Genomic DNA, 27,986 nt, shown 5'->3' with positions numbered 1-27,986 from the left:
GAGGAAGGAACGCTCCTGACACCAATGATCGTCCTTGGGGGAATCACTGGGGCCATTTCCCACAGCCCTTCCTCCAGCCCAACCTCCCCAGCTCTGTACTCCAGGGTCAACACAGGCTGAGTGCTGGCAGTGAGCAGGAAGGTGAGCTGAAGGTGGGACAGGTGCCATGGGTGCCATGGGTGCAGCAGGGACAGCCACAGGGACACCCACCCGAGCCACAACACACTCAGCTGCAGTCTGCAAAGCCTGCACTCGCCAGTGCCTCACCACTGCATTCCCTTCATTCAGAATGGAAAAACTCCCCCTTATACTTCAAGTCAGTAACCCTTACATTCTCCATTTACATGGGTGTTTTCCTTGGAACTAAGGCAGGATTTATTTTTTAACAGCATTCATGGATATTATCACTTCTCCTTAATTATTAAGTTAGCTGTAGTAAAAAAAAAAGGTATTTAGGAATTCCATCAATATCAACAAATCTTTTGCATTAAAGTACTAAACTAAAGATCTTCTAATGAAGAAGCAGCATTTACTTTTGCTTTATTCAAAGGAATTAAAGGATAACTATAATTCTATGGATGCTCTTGTGCACCTTCTTAAATTTGAAAGGCTGCCAGAAATTATGCCTGACTTACTAGCTGCTTTATTATACCAATCCTAAAAGATTGGAGTGAAGTAAATTGGAAGTTTAAAGAGCCCACAGGCCCTCCTGCAAGACACAGACCTTCAGAGATGGCAGCAGCTCTGTAAGTTAACATGGTGCTCAGTATACTGCTTTTAAATGACAGTGTCTCTTCTGGTCAAGACCTGTGCACCAGCTGAACCCTTCAGTGATGTCACAGAATGCTCCCTGGCAAGCTCTGCTTTGGAAACAAATGAAATTCCATATTTACTTCCTGCAGCACATTCTGTGTCCATCCTTTCTTTGGTCACAATGACGAGCCTGTGTTCTGTGCAATGCTGGGCTGTGCTATTTCTCATCCTTAAGATCCCCATCAGGTAGAATGCTATGGGGAAGTGCCAGCCATGGATTTTTTGGAGTGGTCCCCAAGATTGGCATCACCATTGAAAATGCATCTCTGTAGAGATGCACACACTAAAGCAGTAGCTGTTCCTGGGGATTACATATCCCAAAGCACCTCTCCCAGCTATTTATAAATTACACTGCTAAACAGGGATTGCCAGAGCTTCTTCTTCCACCAGTGTTTTTTATTCTCATCCAGTCTGACCCTGACAAACAGTAGCTTCCCTGAAGAAGGCATAGTCGGTTCTGTTTTCTAAATAAGCAGCAATCTTTCATCCATCTTAACTTAAGAAAACCACAATCTTTGGGTGTATCCTGATTAGGATCCCAAGGGCTTGGCACAGGCACAAGACACTGACAGAAGCCAGTGAAATATTCCAGCCAAGCCTAAAAACAACTCGAGCTTTTGTCGATATAAACCAAAAATGACCATGCTCTCATTCTGGGAGAAACTGTGATATTAAAAAGCATAGGTTTGACAAGACAAGCTAAAACCTACACTCTTCAGATTCCAGTAGGTCTATGCCATATTAATTATTTATCAACATGTTTTCTTAAAGTAGTGTCTTTGTGCCTTTAATTTTCAATTCCCTTAATGCTCGGAGGATCTCTGCTGGCAACACATACATTATTAACAGAGTTAAAACAATATTTGTTTTCCCCCAAATACATTTTTGAATGCTGTCCTCCTACCAGTTAGGTTTTTCTGAAACTTTAATGAAGGTCTCTAATTTCCTTCAAACTCATGGCTGAGGCACAGGCTTGGCTGGGCCTTTGATTTGGCTGTGGGAGCACATGTGGCACCCCATCCTCACACTGCTCATCCCACTGGGGCTGGGGCAGTGAGCAAGCAAAACAGCTGTGATGAGGCAGGAGAAACAGCAGCATGTCTGTAATTGGGAATTTCAGTTGCTGAGTTCAGAGGTTCTGTTTTTCTAGTGACTCTTCTGCATTTTTTTATTTCAGCAGCTGTCCCTAGGCTCAGCAGAGAGAGCCCATGCTTCACTCTGCTTGGAATACTTTTCTTTTAACAAAGAAAAATACAGTGCAGTTCCTTTATCTACAAGAGAGCCATTTCAATTCAGCAGAAGAATACTTGAAACATCATGGGTTTAAGAATTTTATGCAATCTCAGCCACTTCTCTCTCTGCCAGGGAGCATATAAAAAATTAAAACCCCAAATATTGCTTCTTGCTCTTCTAGGCCCTAATTACAAATACATTTTCAAAGGGAGGAGTCAACTTAAGCCTAATATTGTGCAAAATCTCATACTTTCAATACAGTCTTCACTTGATGTGGATTGGTAATTGGAGCTGTGGAATCAATTTTTCCCACACCTGAAACACTCAAATGAGTATGAAATGTGTTGCATTTGTTCCATGCACGTTTACAGTTCTGCACTTTGCTTGGAGTGGAATGATCATTCTGATGTATTTTTTATAACAGAGCAACATTTCCTCAGACTTTGATGTTTCATGTACAGAGCTATTATAACTATTTGCCATTTAGGTGCATGATCCATGGCTAATCTCCAAAGCTTTGATGCATGCAATAATTATTACCATTGATGTCATTGCACCATATTTAAAATACGAACATCTCATTGTAAGCCCACAGTTAACAGAAAAGAAAGGCAACCAGTCCACACCAAGACTGGAAATTCCCTGTTGGAAAACCCCTGAAGGGGTGTAAGGCTCCAGTGAGGCACTGACTGTGAGAGCAAGGGCTCTGAGAGCAGAAGGGTGATGCAAAGCGTGTGCTGGGCTCTGCACTGAGAGCTGCTCTGGGAATTTGAGACCTGGGGTCTCCAGATGCCATATTCTGACAATCTGTTTTTGAAGTCTGACCCTGAACTCAGGCACATGGCAAGTTTCAGCAGCTCCTGCACCTAGGCCTTTGAGTAATTTTTTCTGTGCCCTGTGTCACTGGCATTCTGGAAATCAATATTCATTCAAACCATGGTTTCCAGACCTGACTAAGCTGAACACCTGGAAGTGTCTCAGAGCTCTCTCCTCCCTTTTCATGAAATCTAGGTCTGAATAGATTGTTAATTGGGACATTGTCATGAATGTTTTCAATGAGGGCTGAAAATGTGTGCACCTGTATTAACACTTTCAACTTGCTAAAATGTACCTTACAGGTCTCTAATTACACTGAAACAAACTGCATTAATGTATTTAGTTAATGGTCCATTTATGCTACTGGCAACTGTTTCTGTAAAGACAAATTAACAACTCTGAACATCTGACTAATAGGAAAAACATTATGTTTTGATTGTACATGAATGTTAATGGTTAATACATTTTCAAAGCTTCTGTATCAGAATGAAATCAATATTTCCTTTAATCGCCTTAGCATAATGCTGTAACTGTGGAAAAACTTACTAGAAAATAATGGCAGAAAATAGACCAATGTCTTCAGCCTAGAAAGTCTCATGGGTCTGAATGCACTGGAAATAGACGCCTGGAGCATCCAGGACAAGATCCCTTTGATTCTGAAGGGTGGAAGGCTCTGCTGAGCTCAGCCTATGCCCAGGGCTGGCCGGGGTCGTGCTGGGCACTGCCTGTCTTACACAGCAGCTGGCACCAAGCTTGTTTAAATGCTAAAAGACACAGAAACAAAGAAATGCCAGTCCTTACAGACAGAGGTGTGCCACCGACAAAACTGCGGCTCCTGCAAGCCGAGCCAGCACAGGGACCAGCGTGTCCAGCAGGGTCTGCCCCTGTGCTGCTGTGCAGTGACACCACCTTCACACTTCCTTAGGAGGTGCTAATTGTAGCTGCCTCTGCCTTGTCAGGCTCCACTGGTTGGTCTGACATGTTACATCTGAGTAGAAATTTCACTGACTTTATTACCTACGGACAGTGTTTTACATGGCAAGATCAAGAGACAGAGCACAAAGAGTGATGAGCTGAAAAAGAGAACAAGAACAGAAGGCCAGCAAGGGCAGATGCAAGCACTGGGGGCTGAGGGCATGTGAAAGCATCAGCAGGTAGGGAAGAGAAGAAGTGCTTTGGAGGCACAAGGCAATTACACAAAGACACTCACAGAATGCCTGATGTCTCATTGTGCCGCCCAGCCTTACTCGACCATTACAAGCAGAGCCGTGGCTTTTATTGCCTCTGTCTCTTCAGAACTGCATGTGGTTGCCCTGCCCCCAGGGTCCTGCTCTGATGGCTGCAGAACCCCTTCTCCCTGGGTCCCTAGGCACCTGGACAGCTGCTGGCAATTCTGGAACTGAGCCGGGCTATGCAAACAGGCTGCCAAAATTGCTCCCAAAGACGTTGGATGTAGTTGACTATCTGGAAGAAAATATGAATCCATGCAAAGAAGTGAAACTAGAACTCTATTCAGGTCCTGACCAGGGAAAACCTCCTTCTGGCAGGCAGAATTTCCTTTGTTTTCCTCCAAAGGCAGAGCTTTACACGGGTCCTGGAGACCTGACTGGGCACCCTAGTCCTCCCAGTATCCATCATCCCCTTCTCAACTGCTTTTAAGATGATCACTTTACATGTCCTTCCTTTTCTTTTCAGTAATCTAACAAACTAGAAAGATTGTCATTGCCACAGCTGGTTCAATTGTGCCATACTGTCAGTCTCATACCAGGGCACAAACCAGGGAGATATAAATGTAATTTATTCCTGGATGAACAGTCTAATGTCCATGCCTGACAAACTCACAGCAGAGAAGACAGACATGACAAAAGCTTGCTTTACAGATCACATTATCACCTTTCCAGTTAATAGGGTTCTGATGGCAAAATTATTGAACTTTCCAGCTCTATCTTGTAGGCAGTATGACTGCTTCCTTCATCTAACATTGACAAAAAATAGTTTGACTTACACCCTAGCTAAAGCTCAAATTGCTCCTCTTACCAGCGTGCAGAGCACAAAAAAACTGAGTGCAGGGAACCAGACAGCTGGTGTAAAATCATATTAGCCCCACTCTTGTCTGTGGGGTGGCTCGCTGTGGAGCTATCCTGGTGCCACAAAAAGGCCTTGGCAGAGCTCATGTATTTCTATTTCACTTCTGAAACAAATGAGCTGAATGCAGCATCTTGATCTTTAGCTAGTGACAAGACACCTAGCATGCTTCAGCAAGATGACACAGAGCTCCCAGATGTCATTATCACCCGTCAGGGCACTTCATTTTATTTCTTCAACAGAGATCCTTTGTAAAGCTGCACTGTGAGGGAGAGACCAAGTTAATCTAGAACTGAATCAAGCATTTCATTCTGCAATACAGCAGTAGAGATCAGAGGCAATAGGAGGAGGTTAAGCAAATGCAGAATCTCTTCGAAAGGGCAATTGTCAAGCCCAAGTGCCTCTCCAGAGCACTCTGAGGTCACACTCCTTCTGATGGGAGCAACCACCTCCCAGAAGCTCCTCTTGGCTGCCAGGCCACTTCCCAGACTGACATTTGTCTACTGGTGAGACAACTGCAAAGTCTAATCACAGTTTTAAAACTATATGACTTAAGCATTATATGCAGCAAGTTCAGAATGCAGGAGATCAGTAAGGAAGCCAGTTCTGCATTCCCTTCCCTCTGGACCTGGCCAAGAGACCCTCAGAGCTGTAAGGATAACACAGTCACCTGAGCAAATCTGCCAAAGAACCTCCGGGGTATTGAAGAATTCAGGTGACAATATAGCACAGAACAGTCTTACTTTAATGTAGATTGACAGCTAAACTTTGTGATTCAGGCTGTTTAAAATAAAAACAGAAGCACCGATGGGGTGCATTTTCCATAAAAATATGCTCATGTATCTAAATTTGGTTGTGGTGGTTTGACCCCAGCTGGGGGCCAGGTGCCCACCAAAGCTGCTTGATCACTCCCCTCCACAAGTAGACAGGGGACAGAAATTGTAACGAAAGGCTCATGAATTTATATATAGGCAAGGAGAGGTCACTCACCCATTGATGTCACAGGCAAAAAAGACTCGGCTAGAAGAAATTAACTGAATTTACTACCAATCAAAATCAGAACAAAATAATGGGAAGCAAAAAAAGTCCAAAGAATACCTGCACTTCACCATTCCCTCCTTCATGAGCTTAACTTTACTCCCAATTCCCCACCTGCTCCCCTCAGCAGTGCAGGGATATGGGGAATGGGGGCTACTATTAGCTCATCCCACGTGGTTTCTCCCTCTGCTTCCTTCCTCTGATCCAACGGGCAGTCCCTCACAGGTAGAGCCCTCCACAGGCTTCTCGAGTGGGAGTCCCTGGGCTGCAGCTCTTCATGAGCCCCTGCAGGTGGGTCCCTTTCCCAGGGGTCAGCCCTTCAGGCACAGCTTGTTCCAGCCTGGCTGTGCCACAGGGTCACGAGTCCAGCCAGCAAACCTGCTCCAGCATTGGCTCCTCTCTGCAGCACGGGCTTCCCATGGTGTCACAGCCTCCTTTGGGCATCCACCTGCTCTGGCAGGTCTCCTCCAGGGGCTGCAGGTGCATTTCTGCTCCCCCACTGGCCTTCACAGGGCACAGCTGCCTCTCCATGATTTTCTCCACGGGTTGCAAGGAAATGTCTGCTCTGCCTCCTGGAGCATGTCCCCCTCACTCCTGCAATGCCAAGGGCACGTGCAGAGATGTTCCCCTCCTATGTTCTCACTCCTCTCTCCTCTGCCTGCAATCACCTATGAGTAATAAATTTTTTCTTTCTTAAATATGTTATCCCAGAAGCCTGAGTGCAATCACTGCTGGACTCAGACTTGGCCAGTGGCCTGCAGCCAGCTGGCATTGACTCTGTCAGAGTTGTGAGAAACTTCTGGCAGCTTCTCACAAAAGTCCCTGTTACCATCCCCTGCTACCAAAACCTGGCCACACAAAGCCAATACAATGGTGTGCAGTCCCAGTCTCTGCAATAACACTGGTAACACATTAATCCTAGCTCTGTGTGTTTGACCTTTCCAGTGTCAGCCTTGGCTTTTTAAGTCCCTAGTCAATCTTAACCTCTGCAGGAAGCAGGATGAACAAGGCTTGCTCAATACCTGTGGCACATTGCCACTTAGTAGCTGCCCAAGTCCCACTGTGCAAAGAACACAGCAAGAACAACAAGCCTCGCTAAGAGGGAAGCATTACAGGAACCCATAAGAAAATTTAGTGTTGAAATTGCTCTGAATTTATTTTCACTTTTTCAGGCTTACATTGGAAATAATTATTGTTATTACTAAACATTTAATTTTAAAGGTGAATATAAAACTGAGAATAATGGTGATATTGTGTTACCTTCCCCAAGGTGGGCATCAAAGGTAGAAAGCTGTGTTCTTTAACTCACAAGTCTACAGATGGGATGTAGGTACACACATAGCTTCTGAAGTCCGAAATGGGTCTCTAGAAAGGATCCAGGTATCCCTCAAAAAGAAAAAGGAGGAAAAAAATTTGAACTGCTGCTGTGCTTGTCACTCTGTCAACAAATCAATGAATGAGCTCAATATCTACCATGAGAGCTTCAAATGACACATCATTTTGTCATCCTTAACAAGTTACTAGGTAGATTCCCAGCCTTTGATTTCTATTCCAGAGAAATAGAAACTCCTTCTGAACAATTTGACAATACAGTGGGAGAATAGGCTCTGCACAAGTTCCCCATAACTCCTTATCTCCTGCCAGCCCACAGAGATGGTAGAAAATCTATCGGGAACTGACTGTGCATCCCAGACAGCAAAAACTACAGCCAGTGCACAGCAAAGTCACAGACAAAATGAAGAAGGATGGAATGCCATGCATGGAAAATTGCAACTACCTTTTCTTACTATCCGAGGTTTCTCTTTTGCTGTACAATCACTGTTACACATGCAGTGACTGCTAGCTCTGTTAGGCCACAGCTTGCTGTAGCCAAAGACCATACACATACACACTGTGTGAAACTGTCTGTAGCAACAGAAGTTCATATCCCACTGGATATATTTCTTCTGAATACCAGAGCAGAAAACAGCAGCTGATTTTTACAGAGCAGAAACGTAGAGAGTGTGATAGAACAGCAGCCAGAGCTTCATCACATTACAGCATCTGAGTGGTGCTTATAAAACTGTCCCTGCATGCCTCCAGACAGACTTCTTTTTCCTAGAGAGGCCTGAAAACATCTCAGAGCTAGATTCACAACAGCTCTCCCCAAGCAGGTAAAGAATGACACACCAGCACCCTTTCTGTCTACTCAGCCCTCTCTCTCTTTCTGTCTGGGATCTTTTTGGCCAACTAACTACTTAGAAAAGTGGACAACTTCAGCAATAAGGAGCAGTCCTAAATTCTTGCAGCAAAGTGCCAGAGTTGCTTATCATCTGGATATCAAGAAATACCTGTATGGTATATAAATCACCTGGCATCATCCTCTCTGGAAAACTCACTATTATAATAGTCTAATCATTGTGCTATTCAGTGGTATTGCTCCTGATAGTATTAATCCTTATTAGTTCATCCAGTATTAATGTGCATGTCACAAGTATTTCCACATGATTTTCCAGGCTTGTGTGCTTAAGACCATTCTGGTTTCTGCTTCAAGGAAAAAGCTGTTCATTCATCACCTGTAAGGCAGTCAGGCACTGAAGTGCCCAGATTTGAACCCGAGGAATCCCTTCCCTAGGTTTCCCAGTGTCTTCCTCTTAGTGAAAAACATACATCACACCCCACTACCCTGCAAGTTCCTTGGTACAGGGGATCTGTGTTTCCATGTTGTTATTGTGCATACATACCACAGAGCTGAGGCTGCGTTCAGCATCAGTGTTTAACAGGTAGTGACAACGTGTCCACAAGGCTGGAGCCATAAAGTCCGTCCAGTTTGCAGGGTCAGTGTTTCAGAGGGAGGCAGGCACTGGGTTCCCTGCAGCGGCTGCTCTGTGTCCGCGCTCTCGGCTGGCAGCTGTGGCAGCAGCCTGCGGGCAGCTCCCCGAGCGGGCACGGCTGGCAGCAGCTCAGCCACCGCCAGCAGCAAACTTCTCCTGTAAGAACAGGAGTGGGGATCACTCTGCTCAGCCCAGGCATCTCATCACAGAGCCAAGAGTTTTACTACCAATTCCTTCAATGCTGTTTTACGTTCCACTAGCTCTGCCTTAAACATGGCTGGAATGTAAAGCAGAACTCCAGGCGACGAGCATCAGCTAAAGCCATGCTGCCCTCCTCAGGAGCCGAGCACAGGCTGCACAGGCAGCGAATGGGCTGCTTTGCATAAACAGGCACGCCAAGAATTTCATTCTGGTAAAGCTGAAGAGCTTCTCAAAAGGAAAGGCCTTTTCTACAGCTGTAAACATGCTCGTCTTCAGCTGAAGCTCAAGGAGGGAGCCTTTCTTCAGGACAAATGCAGTCAGGAAATGCAAAGGGAGACAAAGGAGCAGGTGCTGCATTAGTGGCAGCAGCAACACCCACTGCATACCCCTGACGGAGCAAAGAGCTGGACGGAGATCAAAGGCAGCAAAAGCCATAGTCCCTGCTTGACACGCTCATGCAGTGGGCAGCACAGCGGGGGGATTCCTGCACAGCACAGTGAGCTCTGCTGCTCCATCACAGCCACAGATTCAAAACACTGGCACCGTCCTGTTGTGACAAAGAACTTTATAGCTCAGAAAGCAAAACGTCCAGAGACAAGGCAATTGGTCCAGCCACTGACAGGAATATGTTTCCTAGAACCAAAAAGGGCTTGTCCAGTCATAAACTCCTAAAGGAGAAAAGGGGCAAGTATCACACAACAGGGAGATAGCAATCAAAATAAAAACATCAATGCATCACCTGAAGTGGGAAGAAGGAGGATTTTAGCATTACATCAGTATGGGGGAAAACAGAAAATCACGGAGAGAATTCCAGCTAGTTATGTTTCATTGAAGAGCTAGAATTCAGCAAAAGGCCGTGTTTGGAAGTTTCAACTCCATCTGGGAAGGTCATGGTCTGGCACGTGCCACAAAGGGCTGCCAGGAAGGATGTTACAGTAAAGGGCCTTTAGCTTCTTCCCATGGCACAAGAGGAAAAAACTAGAGCAATCATATCCAAAACAGCTATCTGGAGGCAAGCTGTGGCACATGTCAGAGATTATGTTTATAGTCCAATGATGTTTCATTCTTTTGCTCTCATCTACCACCCAGGGATATCTTTGCATTCTTCTTTTATCACCAAAGTCTATTCTCATTCCAGTCCACAGAGGCTGATGAACAATGTTTCTTTATTTTTCATTTCAGAGGATTATTACTTATGTTGAAGCCATTTGTCCCTAACAGAGATGTAAGATATAGTTCCCTAGGAATTCAGAGGTTATTTAAAGTTCTTTTCCAATATCCAATTTGCCTGTTATTTATTTAAGGAGTTATTTCTGCAGGAACCTTGCAGCTGAGAGGAACCTTGACTTGTTACCAGCACTGGCCCTAAAGGTGGCCAGAAGTTGGGCAGGCAACAACATTATAAAGTAGTAATCACAACGGAAAATCCAACATTAAAGAAACCCAAAGGAGCAAAGACAAGGCAGGAAAAGGAAACATGAAACAGGAAAAGTGCAGTGGTGCTTAGAGTGCAGGAACTGGAGCGTGCTCCTGAGCAAGCCCTTTCCACACAGGCACCACTCACTTCAGAGGTAGCTCTCCTTATGCATGCTGTGGCTGCTAGTCAGGCTGGCATGTCACCTCTGCAGAGGCCACCAGCCACAGCTGTGCTGGCAGGATGGCTCCTGGAGCACTGCTCAGCAGAAGGTTTGCCTGCATGCAGCAGAGTGGGGCTGGTCCCTCCTAGGAGCAGACTTGCAGCCCTGACTGCTCTGCTGCACACAGACCTCGCAGCCCTGGGCAAGCCTCTTCACCTTTCTCTGCCAGAAGCACCGGGTGACAATGACACTCCTCACAGACTCACAACGAGGAGATACATTTGTGACTGCCTGGACGTGCCCTGAGCCTGCCTGACAGGAGAGAGACTGAACAAAGGCTTGTCACCAGCACTGCCAGGCACCCTCCCATGCAGCTCTCAGCAGATACACAGCGAGGAAAGGTGAGGGACTCAGGCAGGTACCAGGGGCTGAGCAGCCTTGTTTGCACCGGACTTCTCTGGAATAAAGAACTTGTGAGTAAGACCTAGCCCAGCACCTCTGCACAGCACCATGGTGCCAAACAAAAATTCTGTGGCACTTGCCTGGCAGCACCAAGAAAACCTGCATTCTCCTTAAGTGTATGGGCTTCTGAATTAAGGAGCATTAAGGAGGTAAGGCCATGCCCCAAACACAAGGAAGCTGCTAATTATTCCCACTAGTGTTAGTTTTCTCTGGTCTCACTCTGATCATTTAATGGAAAGAAGATTATGTAATAATCAAATGTTGAAACCAGCAGAACCCCCACTCCAGCAGGGGATACACATTATTTACCCATAAAAAAGGGTTATTAACATGTAAACTGTGATTAATTAAATCCACAGGAGTTATTTCTGTGGCATGTAAATGGAAAGCTTCCTGCAGAGGAAAATCTGGGGAGCTGGCTCCATCCTGACAGTAACACAGACATGCAGTGAGAGGCAGCCCTGAACTCACCCACAGGACTCTGTGTACACAGTGAACACCCACGTGTGCAAAGCAGTGGGAAGGGTGGAGACTGGAGTGAGTGTCTGCTTAACCCAATACAAATTTACATCTATCCACACCCTCCATGGAGAAACCTCTGTTTTCTCCATGCTAGCAGGCTGCCAGCCCCCTCCACAGGTATTTAAGTGTGTGGTTTTCAGTCACCATCCACTGCACAGGAGACTCCATAAACATTGCCTCAAGTGACCATCTCACAGAGAACTCTGAATGGATCCTAGGTGCTGACTGAACTTCTTCTTCCCCTTTCTTCCTTCACCCCAATCAAAACAGAAACCAAAACATCACTGGATCAGGGCCTTGCCTGCCTGTCTGTGACATCCATGCAACACAGCACTTGTCTCCCAACTTTAGACCTGACTTCCACTGCTGGCAATACAACTTGCACTGCAAGAATTAAACACACCACAGCCTGAGGCTGCAATTACCTCTGATGAGCAGGAGGAAAATTTTAGAGGTAAATAAAGCAACAGTGAAAAATACTGGCCCTCAGTGTAAATCTGCATCATACATAGCTTCTTCCCTGGAATGTCTCAAGTTGAGGATAACATAGATATGTAGGAGCAGCCACAAGGCTTCAAATCTAAAGTCCATTCAGCTCAATATCCTGCTTCTGGCAACAGACAGAAGATGTCTAGCAAAGAAGGTAAGAAATAGAAAAGCACATAGCAGCATGTTCCCAGTCTCCAGTAATGCACATAGAGTTTGAAAAATTCCTAAGACAGAATATAGTGGTGCTTTGGTATTTAATATTCACAGATGGATTTCAATTCCACATTTTTTGCTTTAATTTTTTGAAACTTTTAGCACCCATAACATCCTGACACAAGGAGTTCCACAGCTCCAGTATACATAGTGTGAGAAAAGCACCTCCCTTTGGATTTTTTCTTTGATTTTGACTCATATATTTTCATGTCCTTCCCTCCACATCCAGGCCCTTCTTCAACAGAGACAGTGAACAATCATTCCTTCCTCATCATTCCTTCCTCATCCTTCCTATTCCACGTGATTTTATATACATCTGTTCAATTTAATCGTCTCTTTTCTGAGGCAGAGCTCTCCTCATAAAGAAGCCATTCTAGATCTTTTACTATCTTTGTCTGTCTGGGCTAACATTTTCTAGTTCAATTCTTTGCTTTCTGAAAGGGGGGAATAGCACTGCACAGAGTATTCAAGGTGCACAACACTGGGAATTTAGGTAAGAACATAATCCTGTTATGTGTTTTGTTGCTTCTCTAAGAACTCCTAACATGTTATTTACTCTCATGATTCAGTGCTATGCCAGCTTTTCCATGTAAGCACTTATTACTATCCCAGCTCTCATTCATTACTTAGCAATCCCCTCTGTACTTTTGACTGTCTACACAAAATTAGGATTGTTCTTCCTTCTGATCATCACTTCCTAGTTCTCAGCCCTGGATTCAATCAGGTCAGTCACTCATAGCACAGGACAGGAGAGGTGCCCCACTCCTCTGTGGACACAGCAAAACGTCAGAGGTGGTGAGCAAAGGTGAGCACTCACATCCACTTCCATGATGATGTTGCTCTTCTGAGGGCACAGGAACGTTCCTTGGTTCCAGGGTGCCAGCCCAAAGCTCTGCCATTGGCAATGGGCTCTTCATGGGTGTCCCCTCATGACATGGCCCGGGGTTCAGTTCCACCCTGAGGACAGCCACGCTGGTGCAGCACACAGGAGAGTGAAACAGCATAGGTGACTTGGGAGCCATTTGTCACAGAGTTTGTTTAGCTTCTCACAGTGAAGGAAACAGCAGAATATAGGATTCATAATTCTAAATTCTATATAGTGACAAACTAGCAAGTGCATTTAACAATCAAAATACATTTCACAGCCAGTAATGGATACTGTAAAGTGTAAGCTGGTACTTGGATTATCAGTGTCTATCAATTTTTGGTTTTGTATTAAATTTGCTTTTTCCATCTGTTGAAAGTGGCTCTTTGTGATTTCACAGGGCATTACACTTTATGTGTCTCATTTGCTGCACCCAAAGGAATTTCATTCTGCTACATTAAGAAATACCTTGGCATGCTGGCTAAGCTTTTAGCTTTCCAGAGCACACTGTTCCATGTGTGTCTCCATCCCAGCAGTTACTTCCTTTAAGTGTCTAATTTATACACACACATGCATATACAAGATACAGTGTAATTCACATGACATATTGGCTTTGCCACAATGAGGATCCTGTCTCTGTCCCTTTGTGACCTCTGTGATCACCAGCCCAGCTTCTGCCACATGTGTCCAGAAGGGACACGCCTGATTTCTGAAGCACACTTGGATCTGTAGCTTTTGCTTGCTCTGTACTACACACAGGTGGAGAAATGGGAAACTACACTGAAACTCCTTTTACTGGGGATGTCCCACAAATGCACACTGCACACACAGTCAGTTGTGCCTTCGTTCTTTTGAGAATCTCATTTCTTCATTTTATGGCAACATATGTTGGAGCTGGGCACTCCCATGCCGAGGCACGGCTACCTCTCAGCAGAGGATCCCTCCAGTTGTATCACCCCAAGCACCACCTACTACAAGTGTCACTGCAAAACCCACTTCCAGATGCATATAGTATTCTTTCTTAAAAGCCATGGCAACCAAACATCTGGAATTATGCCTCAGTAGTAAGCCTGGTCTGCCATTCACCCCAAGCTCCCAATGCCCCCTTCTCCCTGCACACTTGCCCTTCCTGTTATTGTCCCTATCATGCATCAGCTCAGACCTTGCTGCCATCAGATACGTATTCTGAAGGATCTTGCTACAAATTAAATTTAGGGAATCTTAACTTCCTACCGGCTTTTCCCACCTGCACTGTTACTTCACAGAGCTGTTAATGGGAACTGATGGTAGCTTGGCAGGTGACTTGAACCTGCCCTGCAACACACACTGGCAAAAATACCTGCTCTAGGTGGACCTGCTTTAGCAATGGGTTGGACTAGATGATCTGCAGAGGCCCCTTCCAAGCCCAGCCATTCAGGGATTCTGTGAAAAGCAGAGACAGTGTAAATCCTGCACTGCCTTTTTGGAGCAGTAGCGTTGTCCACAGTTCTCAAACACAAGCTGTGTGAAAAGCATGGCTGGGTGACTCGCTGCAAAATATAGTCCATTTCCACAGGGATGTGTATTACATTCCTTTAAAAATCATGATGGAAAGAATCTCCAGGGCAGAGGAAGATGCACAGCATTTTCATGGACTATTACAACATGAAGAGATGCAGAGTGCATGTTTATTCCCTTATCCTCAGAAAATTCTCTTCCCCAAAATCTCCAGTCTGTCTGAACTGGAGAGTTACAAATAAATGGAGGATGTTTCTTCTCAGAACGCGCATGAAAATACACCCATTTCTATTAATTCTCCTTACCATACCTTCCAGAGCACAGTGGGAGCATGGCCTGAGCTTACACCAACATCTCCCATCCTGGCCAGGCCCTCTGTATGCTTTGTGAGGAGCTTTGCTGTCACAGGCATCAGGTAAGGTGGCTACCCAGTTGCTCAAGAAAAATCAACCCCAAAATTCCACACAATATCTTGGAATGAGTCAGGAGGAGGCAGCAGAGCAGCACATCCACCACCTGCCCACATGGGAAAAAGCCAAACCCATCTCCAGTCCAAGGAGAGCACAGCCAAGAGCCCCTGATTCCTGCTGGGCAAACACGGAGCCACAACAGAGTGCGACTCCTGATCTTCTGACACAAGTCGAGCAGGGACACAGAGCAGAGAGATGCTGGGCATTGCACACAAAGCTGAGACATATGAACCTGATGGGTTTCTTTCCTGCATTTTCTTACAGCCTCCGATATTGCTATAGTGACGCACAACACCAGAGAATATAATTGCTGTAGTGATTACTTACAGCCATTACATTAAGCTTTAAAATGCTCCTTTCAAATTGAACAATGTTTTTTCAAAGTCAACAGCTGGTTCGCAGCTTGAAAGCAACAGTTAAAATAAATTAAATAAAAAGGGTAATAAAATCACAGACTAAATTTAATTTTTGAAGCACATGCAAACTCCAACAAAGACTTTAAAATATCTTTCAAAAACATACACAGAAACAAAAGACAATACAACCAACAACTGTGGTGTGCTCATTAATAAGAATGTGATGTAAGAACATAGATAAATGTGTATACTTAGAGCAGAAAACAAATTCATGCAGCATTTATAGCCCTAGTCCAGGAGATGAATGAAACACAAGTTTCAAATGAGATTTTTAAATCTTGGGAGGAAGGCAAAAATGTTTATATGTATGTATATATATTCTTCCTCTTAAGGTACATAAATGTATATGAAGTGTGGCTAATGAAAATGACATGTCCCAGCCCTGAGCATAAAAAGGGAATCTCGTGTGTGCTCAAGATCAGTACAATGCTAGGAGCCTGCATTAGCTCTTGAAATGCACTACTGGAATGACAGGTAAGCCTTACATTTCCAGTGTACAACACCAGCTAAATGCCAAGAGACTTTTCCCTGGCCTGGCCCTCTGTTTGCCATTGGGAGAACACTGTTCACAATTCCAGTGGCCTCTGCCTCGCTAGCAGTGAAGTGCCAAAGCTACACATTGATTCAGATAAAACAGAGAACATAAAGGGCCCAAGCCATCACGTCCTTCCACACTCCTGTCAGGATGGCTTTCTACCTGCAGCAGTGTTCCAAACAGGCTGACTACAAGCCAGCTGTCTCTGTGCCTCAGACCTCCAGGCTGCCAATCAGCTGTTCAGCACTTGACAACCTATGGCACTTGAATAAGAAAATGACAGAAGAACCAGGAATACATATTCTACCTTCTTCATCACAATGGAGGTTTTGCCTTATGAGACGGGCTGTTTCTCATTAATGCTCATTAGCAGTAAGAAATATCCCAATTGCAGTTTTCTTTGCACCTGCAGCTATAAAGATTGTTTTAAAGGTTTGTTCTTGTGGCAGTGCATCTGCTCCATTCCTTCTTGGGCCACACTACGATCCAAGAAACACTGGCTAGGCTTTGGCCTTGACAAACAGCACCTGTGCCAAGCTCCTCTTGAGCTTATCAGAAATAGTGTCTGTCTGTTCCCAGGAAGTGGTGCTGCTTAATGAGCTCCTGTTTTTAACAAACAGCCTTGGAAACTTATTTTTCTTGCCTGAATAACAACCCGAGTGGAACAACATTTTTGCTATCGAAATTTCAAAGAAAGTTACCAATGCGAATTGCAGCCAGGATGAAAAATTACTATGACTGAAGGCCACTCCCTTGTGACCCTACAAACAGTGGTCCTGAGCCAGACCCTTTGAACTCTCCTGGACCACAGCAGTCTGCAACCAACGACCTCCTTTTGAGTGTGGCCACTCAGAGCCAGTGAATTCTTGTTTGCTGTACTCAGACAGCCACTGCTATAGCCAAGATAGATCCTGGGCAGATGCACCCAAATTTGAGGCTCAACCCTTTGCCTCTTAAGAAGATGCAAAGGCATCCAATCCTTCACTGATTCGAGGGGAATTTTTCACAGGTATGTACCTTGTACATAGTGTTGAGGTCTCTGTGCATGCAAATGTGAATATGCTATATGAAATGTACTATAAATGTTGCTCTCTTAAACTCTTAAGAAGTTTAGATTTGTAAGTAAACTAGGCCTGGTGGTTACTGTTGCACTATAGTAAATTCTATATTAATCTTTTGTTAAATTGTTTAACTTGAGCTATCAATTAAGTATTGTGAAATTTAAGAGCTTTGGGCCTAAACTGTTGGTCAAGCCCCAGCTCAGTGTAGCAGAGAGGTCCATTCCGAACCTTGTGACTCAGCAGGAGGGTCTTGCTTATTCCTTTTTATCCCTTATCATTTTCTACCCTTCTTCCCCCTCCACCCCCCAGCCTTCACATAGATAATTTTGGAGCTGATTCTGGTTTTAGATTGATTTTAGACTTTAATTTGCTTTTTCTAGTTCTTAAACCAAGTAGTAGAATTAACTTTCCAACAAACTTTTTCATGTTTCCACTTTTCTATTAAACATGCTTTTGCTGATACCTTTGCTGGTGATTCTGTAAGCGACCTTAAACACTAATTCATGATAGTTGTAAAGATTTTATGTTTTCTTTAATGTTGAAGGAGCTGTCTGAACATATTTGCAAATATGAAGGGGATTCAAGCTGATATAAGGAAAAAGAATTTTAAAATAGTTTAACTTACATAACTGCCATCCCGCAAAGGTAACTAAGGCTACATGTGTAAACAATACTGTCTCAGTTGCATCTCAGCACTGACACATATATCACAGATGAATGTTAAATAATGTTTTCGTAAAGTAAGTATTTTCCAGTGATTTCTGAAAGTAGAACTGAGTATGCTGATCCAGCTTGCTCCAGAAAGAACACTGTGTGTGCTATACCCAAGGCAATGAGAGGCATTCCAAAGTGCCATGCAAAATGTCACCTTATCTCACTTAAAGTTATTTCATCTAGTAATATCAGGAAATGACAACAATGTGCTGTTCTACATGAAAGTACATGACAGCACTATTTGTGAGACCTGGCAGCTGCCACTCTCGGCCGAGCAGATGGCAGTGATAAAAACACAGTTCAGGGAACAGGTTGATAAAGATATATCCGTCATTACACTGGCACTGCACAATTACACTCAACTCTGAGATACCATCAAAATACATGGCTCTGTTACTCTCAGTCAGGAAGACCTTGCTCATCTGAGGAAAATTATGTTTAATAATTAATTCTGTACTTATTTTAATCAGAATCATTCATCTCCAGTTCAGATGAAGAGAAAAAGCAAACCAGAAAGACATCCAAAATCTTTAAAGTCTTATGTGTTCACACTTTTGTTCTTGCAGAAGAAGAGACAAAAATTTCCTGTAAAGGAAAATAAGAGCCAGCTATGCCTTCATGGCAGCCATCAATTTATATTCCCATTAAAGTTCCAGAGGGCATCTTAGGTTCCATTTTCATTTATTTTTATTTTTACCTTTTTTTTTTTGCATAGGTGGGGAGGCACGGGGGCAATGTTAAGTGAGTATATTGGGGGTATTGCTCATGGAAGGTACCAGTCAACCACTCCTGGAAGCAACAAGAGCCTAAGCACTGGTGGCAGGGCAGTGGCAGCACCAGCCTGTCCCCACTTCATCCCTGCTCCTGGATGCTGCCAACACTGACAGGCACTGACCTGCTGCAATGGCTGGTGAAGGCACATGCCCAGGCATTCCAAAAGCCCTGGAAACAGGGAACAGATCACCTTCCTGGTACAGAATTACAGAAGGGTTCAGCCTGGAAGGGACCACAGGTGGGTCATCTGGTCCAACCTCCCTGCTCAAGCAGGCTCATCCCAGAGCACATGGCACATGATCACAGGTCATTCTGGAGTATCTGCAGTGATGGGCTTTCCACACTCTCTCTAGGCAATCTGTTTAGTGCATCTCACCCACACAGTGAAGAAGTTCTTCCTCATGGTCAGGTGAAACTTCTTATGCATGAGTTTCTGCCCGTTGCCTCTTTTCCTATTGCTGGGCATCACCGAGAGGAGCCTGGCTCCATCTTCTTGCCACCCTCCCTTTAAGGAGGGGGTAAATTCCAAGCTGCCAAAAGGGACACGGTGTTCCTGAGGAGCTGAGCAGCAGCCTGGAATCCTGAGAAAGAAAATCTTCAGTGTTATTTCTTGTGCTCTAGATTGCTAGACATGATGTTGCACTGGAGAAGGTTTCATCTTTAACAAGAACTCCAGCCAAGGCAATCCATCTGAGATGACTTCACCAGTCAGCACTGCAAGCAACTTACATGTCCTGACTTGTGTTTAGATATTTGGGGCACCTGTTTAGTTTTTATTACTCCTGGCCTCAACTTTCACACTCCTTGACAGTACAAGTAGCTTTCTCTATCTGCTGATTCCAACAGCTGGCTACTACTCACCAGATTCCTGCTATACTCACCTAGGGAAGATTAATAAAGAAATGTGCCAAATGCTGTCATTTTAAAAATCATCCCACCTAATACAAACATCCTACTTTGGACTTAAGTGGTGAACCATTGAGCATGTGTCTTGATGTAACTCAGTACAAACCTTAAGACCTGAGCGTTATTAGCTCAGTAGATATGCAGCCCCTTTATCTGCAATGATAAGTCTCTGAAATAGGTTTGTAGGCAGGTGGGGTCAGTCCCTTCTTCCAGGCAACCAGTGACGAGAGGATACAGTCTTAAGCTGCACTAGAGGAGTTTTAGGCTGGACCTTAGGGAGAAGTTCTTCACAGAAGGAGTGATTGGAGTGGGCTGCCCAGGGAGGTGGTGGGGTCACCATCCCTGGAGGTGTTTAAGAAAAGCCTGGAAATGGCACTCAGTGCCATGGTCTAGGTTAGGTCATAGGCTGGACTCGATGATGTCAAAGGTCTTTTATAACCCAGTTGATTCTGTGATTCAAGACTATGGATGCTATATCAGAATTCGACCTATTGCACCAAAACTGACGAGAAATAACTGTCTTCCAATCTATGCTCACACAGGAACATTGAGCCTCCCTGAACACTCAAAAACTAAAATCACCTGAAGTGAAACTGATAAAGCTCATCAGGGCCTCAATACCTCACTGCTGTGCTGGAGATTTCTTATTCAGACCTTGGTGTTATTTGAAATTCCAGAAAGAAAATCCTAATCTTCTCAGTGAAACTCATGAAAATATTACTCATATTTAAACTACTAAAACTATTATTTAATGGGAATTGTGTTAACCAACCTAAATGCAAATAAAAGTTAACGTAAATGGCTATAAAAAGTGGACAGTCCACAGACACAAGACTAACAACACTTGCTAGCATCCTAAATTGCAAATAATGAACACCAGGTCTAACAAGAAAATCTTCTTGACGCTTAAATACTTCCTCCTACCGCAGCATATATTAACATTTAGCAGTTAGGGAGAAAATACTGAATGAAGGTGCTAAAATCACACTGTCACAGAAGGAATTTAAGGTGCCAAGAGAAAGGCAGTCAGAAGACAGGCAATAGACAGGCCAGCATAAGCAATGCAGAAGTCTGAAGTGTGAGAAGTTTGAGAGCAGAAGTGATCATTTCGGTGAGACAGCTGGGGAACAGGGGGAGAGCCACCACCAGCAGCAACTGAAGGATTCACATCAACTTTTTTTTCCTCTTTGGAAAGCACTAGTGACTGAGCATGCAACAAAGAAGTGTGAGCTTCTCAGTATAGAAAATGATGATTTTAACTTTTTCTGTAAATTAGGATTTGTCTCAAATCTGAAGATTTCAACTCTAACTAGGAGCTAAAAATTCTTAATTTCTTGTCATGGTGGTTTAGAGCTTGGTTCATCACGTTAAAACATTCCTCAGTAGCTGAACTTTAAGTAAAATATTGTTTAGCCGTTGCAATCAAGTATTAAGTCCCGAGAACGTTCAGGGCACATTATCAAAGCAAGCTGGGGCTCAGAGATGCCGTGCCCAGCGCGTCCGAACGAAGACTTTGGTGCACAGGCCATGCAGAAAGCACGTCCTGTGCGAGATGAACAGCGAGCGGCGGAGCCGGCGGGAGCCCCGGGCTCAGCACCGGCCGGGCACAGACGTTTCTTTGCAGCACGACAGGTCAGCTGGGATGTGCACCCCCCCAGCTCACCGCCTGCGCTCCGCTGTCCCGAGACAGGGACTGCGAGGCTTCCACAGCGCAGGCAGCCGCCTCCTCACGCCGGCCCAGGGTGAACGGCCGGAGAAGAGACCGTGACCGTCACCGCGACTGTGCGCTGCGCTTTACGGCGACAGCAGCGCCGATCACAGCCACGGAATCGCAGCTGACTCGCTGAACCAGCACAGCCAAGAACGCCGAGACCGAACACCGAGACCAAACACCGAGACCGAACGCCGAGACCGAACGCCGAGACCGAGCTCCGCCGGTACGAGAGCAGCTCCGCCCCCGGCACGGGCAGCGCAGCCGGGCCCCGCCTCCTTCCCGGCCCCGCCTCCTTCCCGGCCCCGCCTCCTTCCCGGCCCCGCCTCATTCCCGGCCCCGCCTCATTCCCGGCCCCGCCTCCTTCCCGGCCCCGCCTCATTCCTCGCCCCGCGCCTCCCGCGTTCGGCGCGGCCCGACAGCGCCGTCTGGCGGGTGTTGGCGGAGGGGCGGCGATGGCGGCCACCGGCAGCGCGGAGGGTGCGAGCGGCAGCTCCGCGCTGTGGGCCGAGGTGCGGGCGCTGCTGCCCCGCGCCGAGGAGGGGCTGCCCTTGGCGCTGAGCGGCGAGGTGGAGGACTGCGTGCTGCCGCTGCTGCGGCGGGCCCGCGCGCTGCTCTACGGCGCGGCGGGCCGGCCCGGGGCGGCAGCGGCAGCGGCGCTGGAGCGCCTCAGCGACATCCTGCGCGACTACTCCTGGGAGAAGCTGAACGCGGGGCCATGGAGGGAGGTCGGCAAGGGCTGGCGCCAGGTCTACGCCTACGGCTGCCTGTTCGGGGCGCTGGCCGAGGTGGCCGCGGGCCGCTCGCTCGCGCGCGCCGTGCGCCTCTGTGACCTGGGGCTGCTCATGGGCGCCGCCGTCCTGGACAACGCCCTGGCGCGCCTCGTGCGCGCGCTGCAGCCGCACCTGCCCCGCGCGGCGCCGCGCGACCGAGCCCGCGCCCAGGTAGCGCCGCGAACCCCCCCGTCCTTCCTTCCTTCCTTCCTTCCTTCCTTCCTTCCTTCCTTCCTTCCTTCCTTCCTTCCTTCCTTCCTTCCTTCCTTCCGGGCGCGCTGCTGAGGGGGAACCTCCAAACCTCCATTCCAGAGGGTCCGGCTGCAGCCGCCGCCCCCCGCCCTGCGGCCGCAGGAGGTGATCCCGCACCTTCACTGTCCTTCGCTGGAGCACTTCAGAGACAACTACCTCGTTCCCCAGCGGCCCGTGGTCCTGGAGGGCGTCATGGACCACTGGCCGTGTATGAAGAAGTGGAGGTGAGAAGTAAGTTCTTTCTTGTCCAAGTAAAGGTACGATTGTTCCCTGTGTGGGGTATCTTGATGCTCGATAGAGCAGCAGATACCTTCACAGAGGATGGATACCGTGAGCGGTGCATTTTGCTAGCAGCACTGTCCTACTGCTCTGTGGAAGTTGCTTCATAGATGAGGGAAGTTCTTCATAGCATTCAGGGCATCACACGGCAGGTGCTGGACTGTGTCAGGGCAAAGGTGACCCTTTGACCAGCCTCTGGCTCTTCACGGGTGACGGCCACCCTCTGCCAGCCTTCAGCCGTCCCAGGAGCCCATTGGCAGCACCTGGGAGCTCGGGAGAAGTGCACATTGCAAAGGGCCGGGGAGCTGCTCACAGCTCCTGGATCTGTGTCACACACACCTCAGTGGATTTTACCCCTTGGAGCTTGCGATAATTAGTGCAATAGTAAGTGAATTTCAGAGCCATGAATAAGCATGGCTGACTTTTTCATTCATAAGTCCAAGCACTGATGTTTGTTCAGTGTTGTGTTTGAGTGTTGAGTTTCAGACACCATTGTGCTGCCTGGTTAATGCACGCGATGGTGCCCACATTTCCAATACTGAGCATCGAGTATTTGTAAGATGAAGGTCGTGATTCCCTAGAAAAGGGAAAAAACACTGATGCTTAGTTTGAATAAGTTTACTTTAGTTCAACAACTAAGTGGACACACTTGTTATGTCGTACGAATTTTATTCATTTTTGAGGGAAGGTACTGCACTGGTTAAATTTAGATTAAAAATATTAACTTCTCAGTTTAATTAATACCATTGTCCATGGAGAGATATATTTCACCCATCAAACTAATCCCTCTGGTTACAATAGGAATGGGTATTATTGGCACCTGTATAGACAGACTCTGACAGAGAGTTGATCTTATATTACTAAGCAAAAGATACAACATTTTATCAAATGTGGCCGCAGGCAGCAAAAGGATTGGCCATACCTTGCCAGGAGACAGTGACAGCTTAAATCTTCTTAGTTTGGAAGGAAACAACTGAGGCAAACAGGCTTTTAAACCAAAACAAAACAGACAGTTTTGGGGTCACGTACACACAAACCTGCTTGCTGATTTCCTTGTTGTGTGCATTTTCTTCTGCCTTTTTTCTTCTGTTTGGTTGGGTTTAGACAGGAGAAACTCGTGGTTATAGAATTTTATTACGCAACAAGACTGATTTGGATTGATTGCCTTACATTCAAAATTAGTAAGAGCAGTATAGAGGGTAATGGAACTTTCTTTATTTCAGTGTGGACTATTTCTGTCAAGTCGCAGGGTGTCGCACAGTCCCCGTGGAGTTGGGTGCTCGGTACACAGATGAGGAATGGTCTCAGCAGCTCATGACTGTCAGTGACTTCATCAGCCAGTATATCATGGCTGAGGTCTGTTACATTCCTTTGTTTCATCTCCAAACATAGCAGCATGGGACTGGTATGGAGAACAGTTCTGCTTTCAACAAAACTGCTCAGAGGTGATAGCAAGGGAGGGGATGTGCTGTAAGCACAGCTCTGAACTAAAAGGTTTGACATATTTTCAAGACCTGAAGCCAGGAATAATTATTGCAACAATAGGTTTTACCTATAATCAAATGTACAGTAGCTGGAATTTGATTAATACATATGTACACACATACATACACAGCAAAAACCTGACTGATGGAATCTAAGTATAAGGGATCCTCAGACAGCAGTGTTGTTCCTCTTTCTCAGTAAACTGCTTAGTGAGATTTAGGATCGGATCCAAATTTATATGCCATGAGGCAAGAAAATGCAGATTTGATTAGCATCTGGAATGTCCTTTTGCTTTCACAGATGAGAATCCCAAGCCCCCATTTCTGTTTCCTGGCCTTCTGGCAGGAAGAACCATGTGCAAACTGATCTGTGGTGCACCCTGGAATAGAGTATGGAAGTAGTTCCAGGGCATGAAGGAGAGCTGGGCTGTGTGCCAGCAGGGTCTGGCTAGACAGATGCAGTGCATTATCAGCTGTCAGGACTCCTCAGGGAGTCCCAGCTTCCTTCAGTAACTCAAGCTGGATGATTTATTGATTGTGGAGACACACATACACTCTCACAATTTCAATGGAGCTGTAAATTGCTATTTCTGAAGACTCCCCTATATTGTTGAAATAGTTATAGTACTCTGAATAGGACATTGCAAATGCATGTTACCTATAAGTAAATTCTATTCACCTGTAAGTAAATTAACTTGCTGTCTTCCCTGTATGTTACTGTGTTTTTTCTTTCTCTGCTGTCATTTCAGAACAATGTAGGATACCTTGCCCAGCACCAGCTTTTTGATCAGGTAAAACTGAGTGAGTGTTTTTATCTTCCTACAGTCATGTGTTCCTGTTGTAGCCTAAGTTGTCTCTGAGGATGTTAACTGTACTAGATCAAAGAGCATATGGAGAATTCACAGTAATTCTTAAGTTTCTATTTGCATGGTTTGAAGAAACGCAGGGAGAGGTTTATTCCATTTGGCTGCAAGACATGGAAACAGAACCCTTTTGGGATGAAGACATTCAATCCTAGTGCTGTTTCAGTACAATGTAGCATATACGTAGGAAAGCCCATTTCGTAAGTCGGGGAAGAGATTTGGACAGGAAAGTCTTCAACGTTTATATGTTCAGCATAATCTGAAATATCATTCCAGTTTACCAGAGCTTAGGTTGACGGGAGACATAGAAAGGAATGTCCCAGAGAAGCAAGCGTAGTATAGAAGAGATCAGCTGCTCCTTTTCCATGAAGAGCAAACATACTTATTCTTGTGGTTATCTCTGATTTCTGCAAAAGCAAAGGGTCTCTGAAGAATGAGGAAACCCCTTTCTTTTTCCTGCTTCTCCTTCCAACAGAGTCTGCTCACTAGAACAGAAAGTTTGAGAAAATTTCCTGCAGATTCCTAGCAGGTCAGCCACTTTTCTCCTATCCTTGCTGGACCTACCAGTCATTTGTTTTCTTTGCATCCAGCCTCGCTCATCTATTCTATGAACTATGCATTTTAGCAAGTCAGCACATACCCTTTTTAATGATTCTTTATGGAAATAGATCCCAGAACTGAAAGAAGATATCAGTATCCCTGACTACTGCTGCTTGGGGGAAGAAGATGACATCACCATTAATGCTTGGTTTGGTCCAGGAGGAACAATCTCACCTCTTCATCAAGATCCCCAGCAAAATTTTTTAGCCCAGGTATGTACTCAAGTTACTCTACACCACATGCCATTAATGCAATACTTAGAGAAAATGTTTATAGTATGTATTAGAGACAAGGGGAGCAGACAAGTAACAATCAGTGAAATCCAGTGAAAGAACTGGTTTAATGATGACACAGAAGTAAGAGTTTGAGGGCTGTATGGAAGCTTAGCACTCACTGTGCAACTACCTCTGCCTGTTGATGTGAATTGCAATGAACATTCAACCTCCTTATTCTCAGTTCTTATTTCTAGCTATGTAGAGCCCAAATAATGATGTATAAATTGGGTGCCTTCAACTTTGAATTGAAAGCAATCTGGTTAAAGACATTTCCTCCCCAAAGGTATTTCAAATTCTTATCTGCTCCAAGGGAATAGGCACTTGAATTCCAATAGCTTGATTTAACTTTTTATTATAGCAGTGTCTATTACTAACAAAGGTAATTATGTTCCTTGTAATCAGGTATATTTTACTGTTAAATAGCAGCTATGGCCCACAGCTTCTAGTAATGTGCCAGTTAACATTACAAAACAAATTAACCAATGGAGAACATTTATTTTATCATAGGTATTTGGAAGAAAGTATATCCGTCTCTATTCACCACAAGATTCAGAAAACCTGTACCCCCATGAAAGCCAAATTCTTCACAACACTAGTCAGGTAAATAGTTGCCTGAAATTTTAGTATCAGTCATGTTATCTTATCAAATCACATTCGAGTAAAGACATTATTCTGATGATTGTTTGGTTTTTTAGGTTGATGTGGAAGATCCAGACTTGGTCAAGTTTCCAAATTTCACAAAGGCTGAATTTCAGTCCTGCATTCTGATGCCTGGACAGATTCTTTTTATTCCAGTTAAATATTGGCACTACGTGCGATCACTTGAGCTCAGCTTCTCTGTTAGTTTCTGGTGGTCATAGCACTGAAATTAAATTAAAAATCAGGGAAGTAGCATCTCTCAGGAGAGGTTAGAGGTGGAGCAAAACCAAAAACCAATGAACTTTTGCTAAAGCGTGGAGAAGCAGTCACAGTGGGTAAGTGGAAAGATGATGCTGTAGCCACTTCATTTTTGTAAATGTTTCTAGTAACTCCTAAAGAGCCCAGTCTGTGGCACACAGTGTCCTGTGTGTGCATCCCCCAGAAACAGCCTGTGCACGGGCACTGCCAGGGCTCTGCCTGAGCCTCTGTCTGGAAACCAGGTCAGTGTTATTTTCTACTTGGATTTAGTAACACTGAACCCTGGAGTTAGCTAGAGAGATGTGCTACCTAAAGGTTCAATCCATTAAAAAATTAAGCTAACACCAAGCAAGGCACTAGTCTCCTACATGGAAAAAGTTACTCGTGGCCTGGTTCTGGCCAGGATAGGGTTAATATCTGCAGTAGCCAGGAGGGGCATGGCCCAGACCAGAGGTTATTCTGCACCACCTCAGCCTGCCACTGCTGCCAGCAGGGCAGGGGGGACAGGAAGGGGCTCCTTGGTCTCTTAGTGACTGAATCTGTGTGTCAATCTTTTTTTCGTTGTTTTTTTTTTTCCTCTCTTGTACACTTTGTTACTGATAGTGTTGCTATTACTGCTCATTTTCTTTTTCCGTTGCCATTTCCAGTAAATTGTTCTTATTGCAACTCACGATCTTTATCTTTTGGGCCTCTCAATTCTCCTGTCCATGAGGGGAGAGGTAGGGGGAGGAGGGAGTGAGCAAGCATCTTGTGGTTTGGAGCATTTTGGTGGGAACACGAATTTGGGGAGTACCATTCCTGAAGCACAACATCATGTTAAAGCCTAGAACATAAGCGACGTTAATCCGTAGTTTAATTGCAGTTAGATAACCTGAAGCTTAATTACACTTTGATTAACTATCACCTGAACTGCTGCCACAGCCCTTCTGCAGTGTCACACATCTCTACCAAGGACAAGAATGCTGCCATTGCAGTCTGGTGTCTGGCAACAGCCAGTCCTTGGCTCCTTTCCAAGTCATTCTTAAAGGAAAAAGCATCCTTACTTAAAACTGGAGACAGAAGTGCCAAGACTAAAAACCCAAAGAATCTCAATATGGTAATTTCTTCAGCACTTTGCAGAAATAAGCTAACATTGCCCCAAGTCCAGTCCTACTGCTTCCCAATCCTTCTGTGGCAATATTCCCTCCTTACAGAGCACAGCTGCTCGTGACCTGGCCTTACATCAAGACAAATTCTTGTGCATCTAAAGAAGGGACAAAGCAGAACCACAGTGCCAATGAGAAGTGTTCCAACTCCAGCTGTAGGTCAGAGAGTCAGCCAGCTGTCTTGCAGATACTGCACTGATTTTTCAC

The 27,986-nt window shown here is 45.3% G+C and overlaps 1 protein-coding gene and 1 long non-coding RNA gene across 3 annotated transcripts; one reads left to right on the top strand and one right to left on the bottom strand.

Annotated features, from left to right (window-relative positions):
• Nucleotides 1-5,963: 5,963 nt before the first annotated feature.
• Nucleotides 5,964-8,856, bottom strand: LOC148221855 (uncharacterized). Its single transcript, XR_015807138.1, has 3 exons — nucleotides 8,709-8,856; nucleotides 7,246-7,371; nucleotides 5,964-6,579 (listed from the first exon to the last, which is right to left on the bottom strand). It is a non-coding gene; the product is annotated as an uncharacterized LOC148221855 (long non-coding RNA).
• Nucleotides 8,857-21,646: 12,790 nt separating this feature from the next.
• Nucleotides 21,647-27,304, top strand: KDM8 (lysine demethylase 8 (putative)). 2 transcript variants are annotated; one of them, XM_088174144.1, is made up of 7 exons: nucleotides 21,647-22,155; nucleotides 22,297-22,460; nucleotides 23,739-23,871; nucleotides 24,749-24,790; nucleotides 25,531-25,674; nucleotides 26,245-26,337; nucleotides 26,433-27,304. In XM_088174144.1, exons 1-7 carry the CDS (start codon nucleotides 21,667-21,669, stop codon nucleotides 26,595-26,597), a joined length of 1,230 nt encoding a protein of 409 aa, XP_088030270.1. In that variant the 5' UTR covers nucleotides 21,647-21,666; the 3' UTR covers nucleotides 26,598-27,304. The 2 variants fall into 2 exon arrangements, with proteins under 2 accessions (XP_088030270.1, XP_014741858.2); XM_014886372.2 differs by having other exon boundaries at nucleotides 21,658-22,135; nucleotides 22,271-22,460.
• Nucleotides 27,305-27,986: the final 682 nt, after the last annotated feature.

This window comes from Sturnus vulgaris, chromosome 16, assembly GCF_052056855.1.
Source record: "Sturnus vulgaris isolate bStuVul1 chromosome 16, bStuVul1.hap1, whole genome shotgun sequence".
Lineage (NCBI taxonomy): Eukaryota > Metazoa > Chordata > Aves > Passeriformes > Sturnidae > Sturnus > Sturnus vulgaris.
Note: the sequence above shows the minus strand (reverse complement) of the source record. Positions and strands in the feature narration are given on the sequence as shown.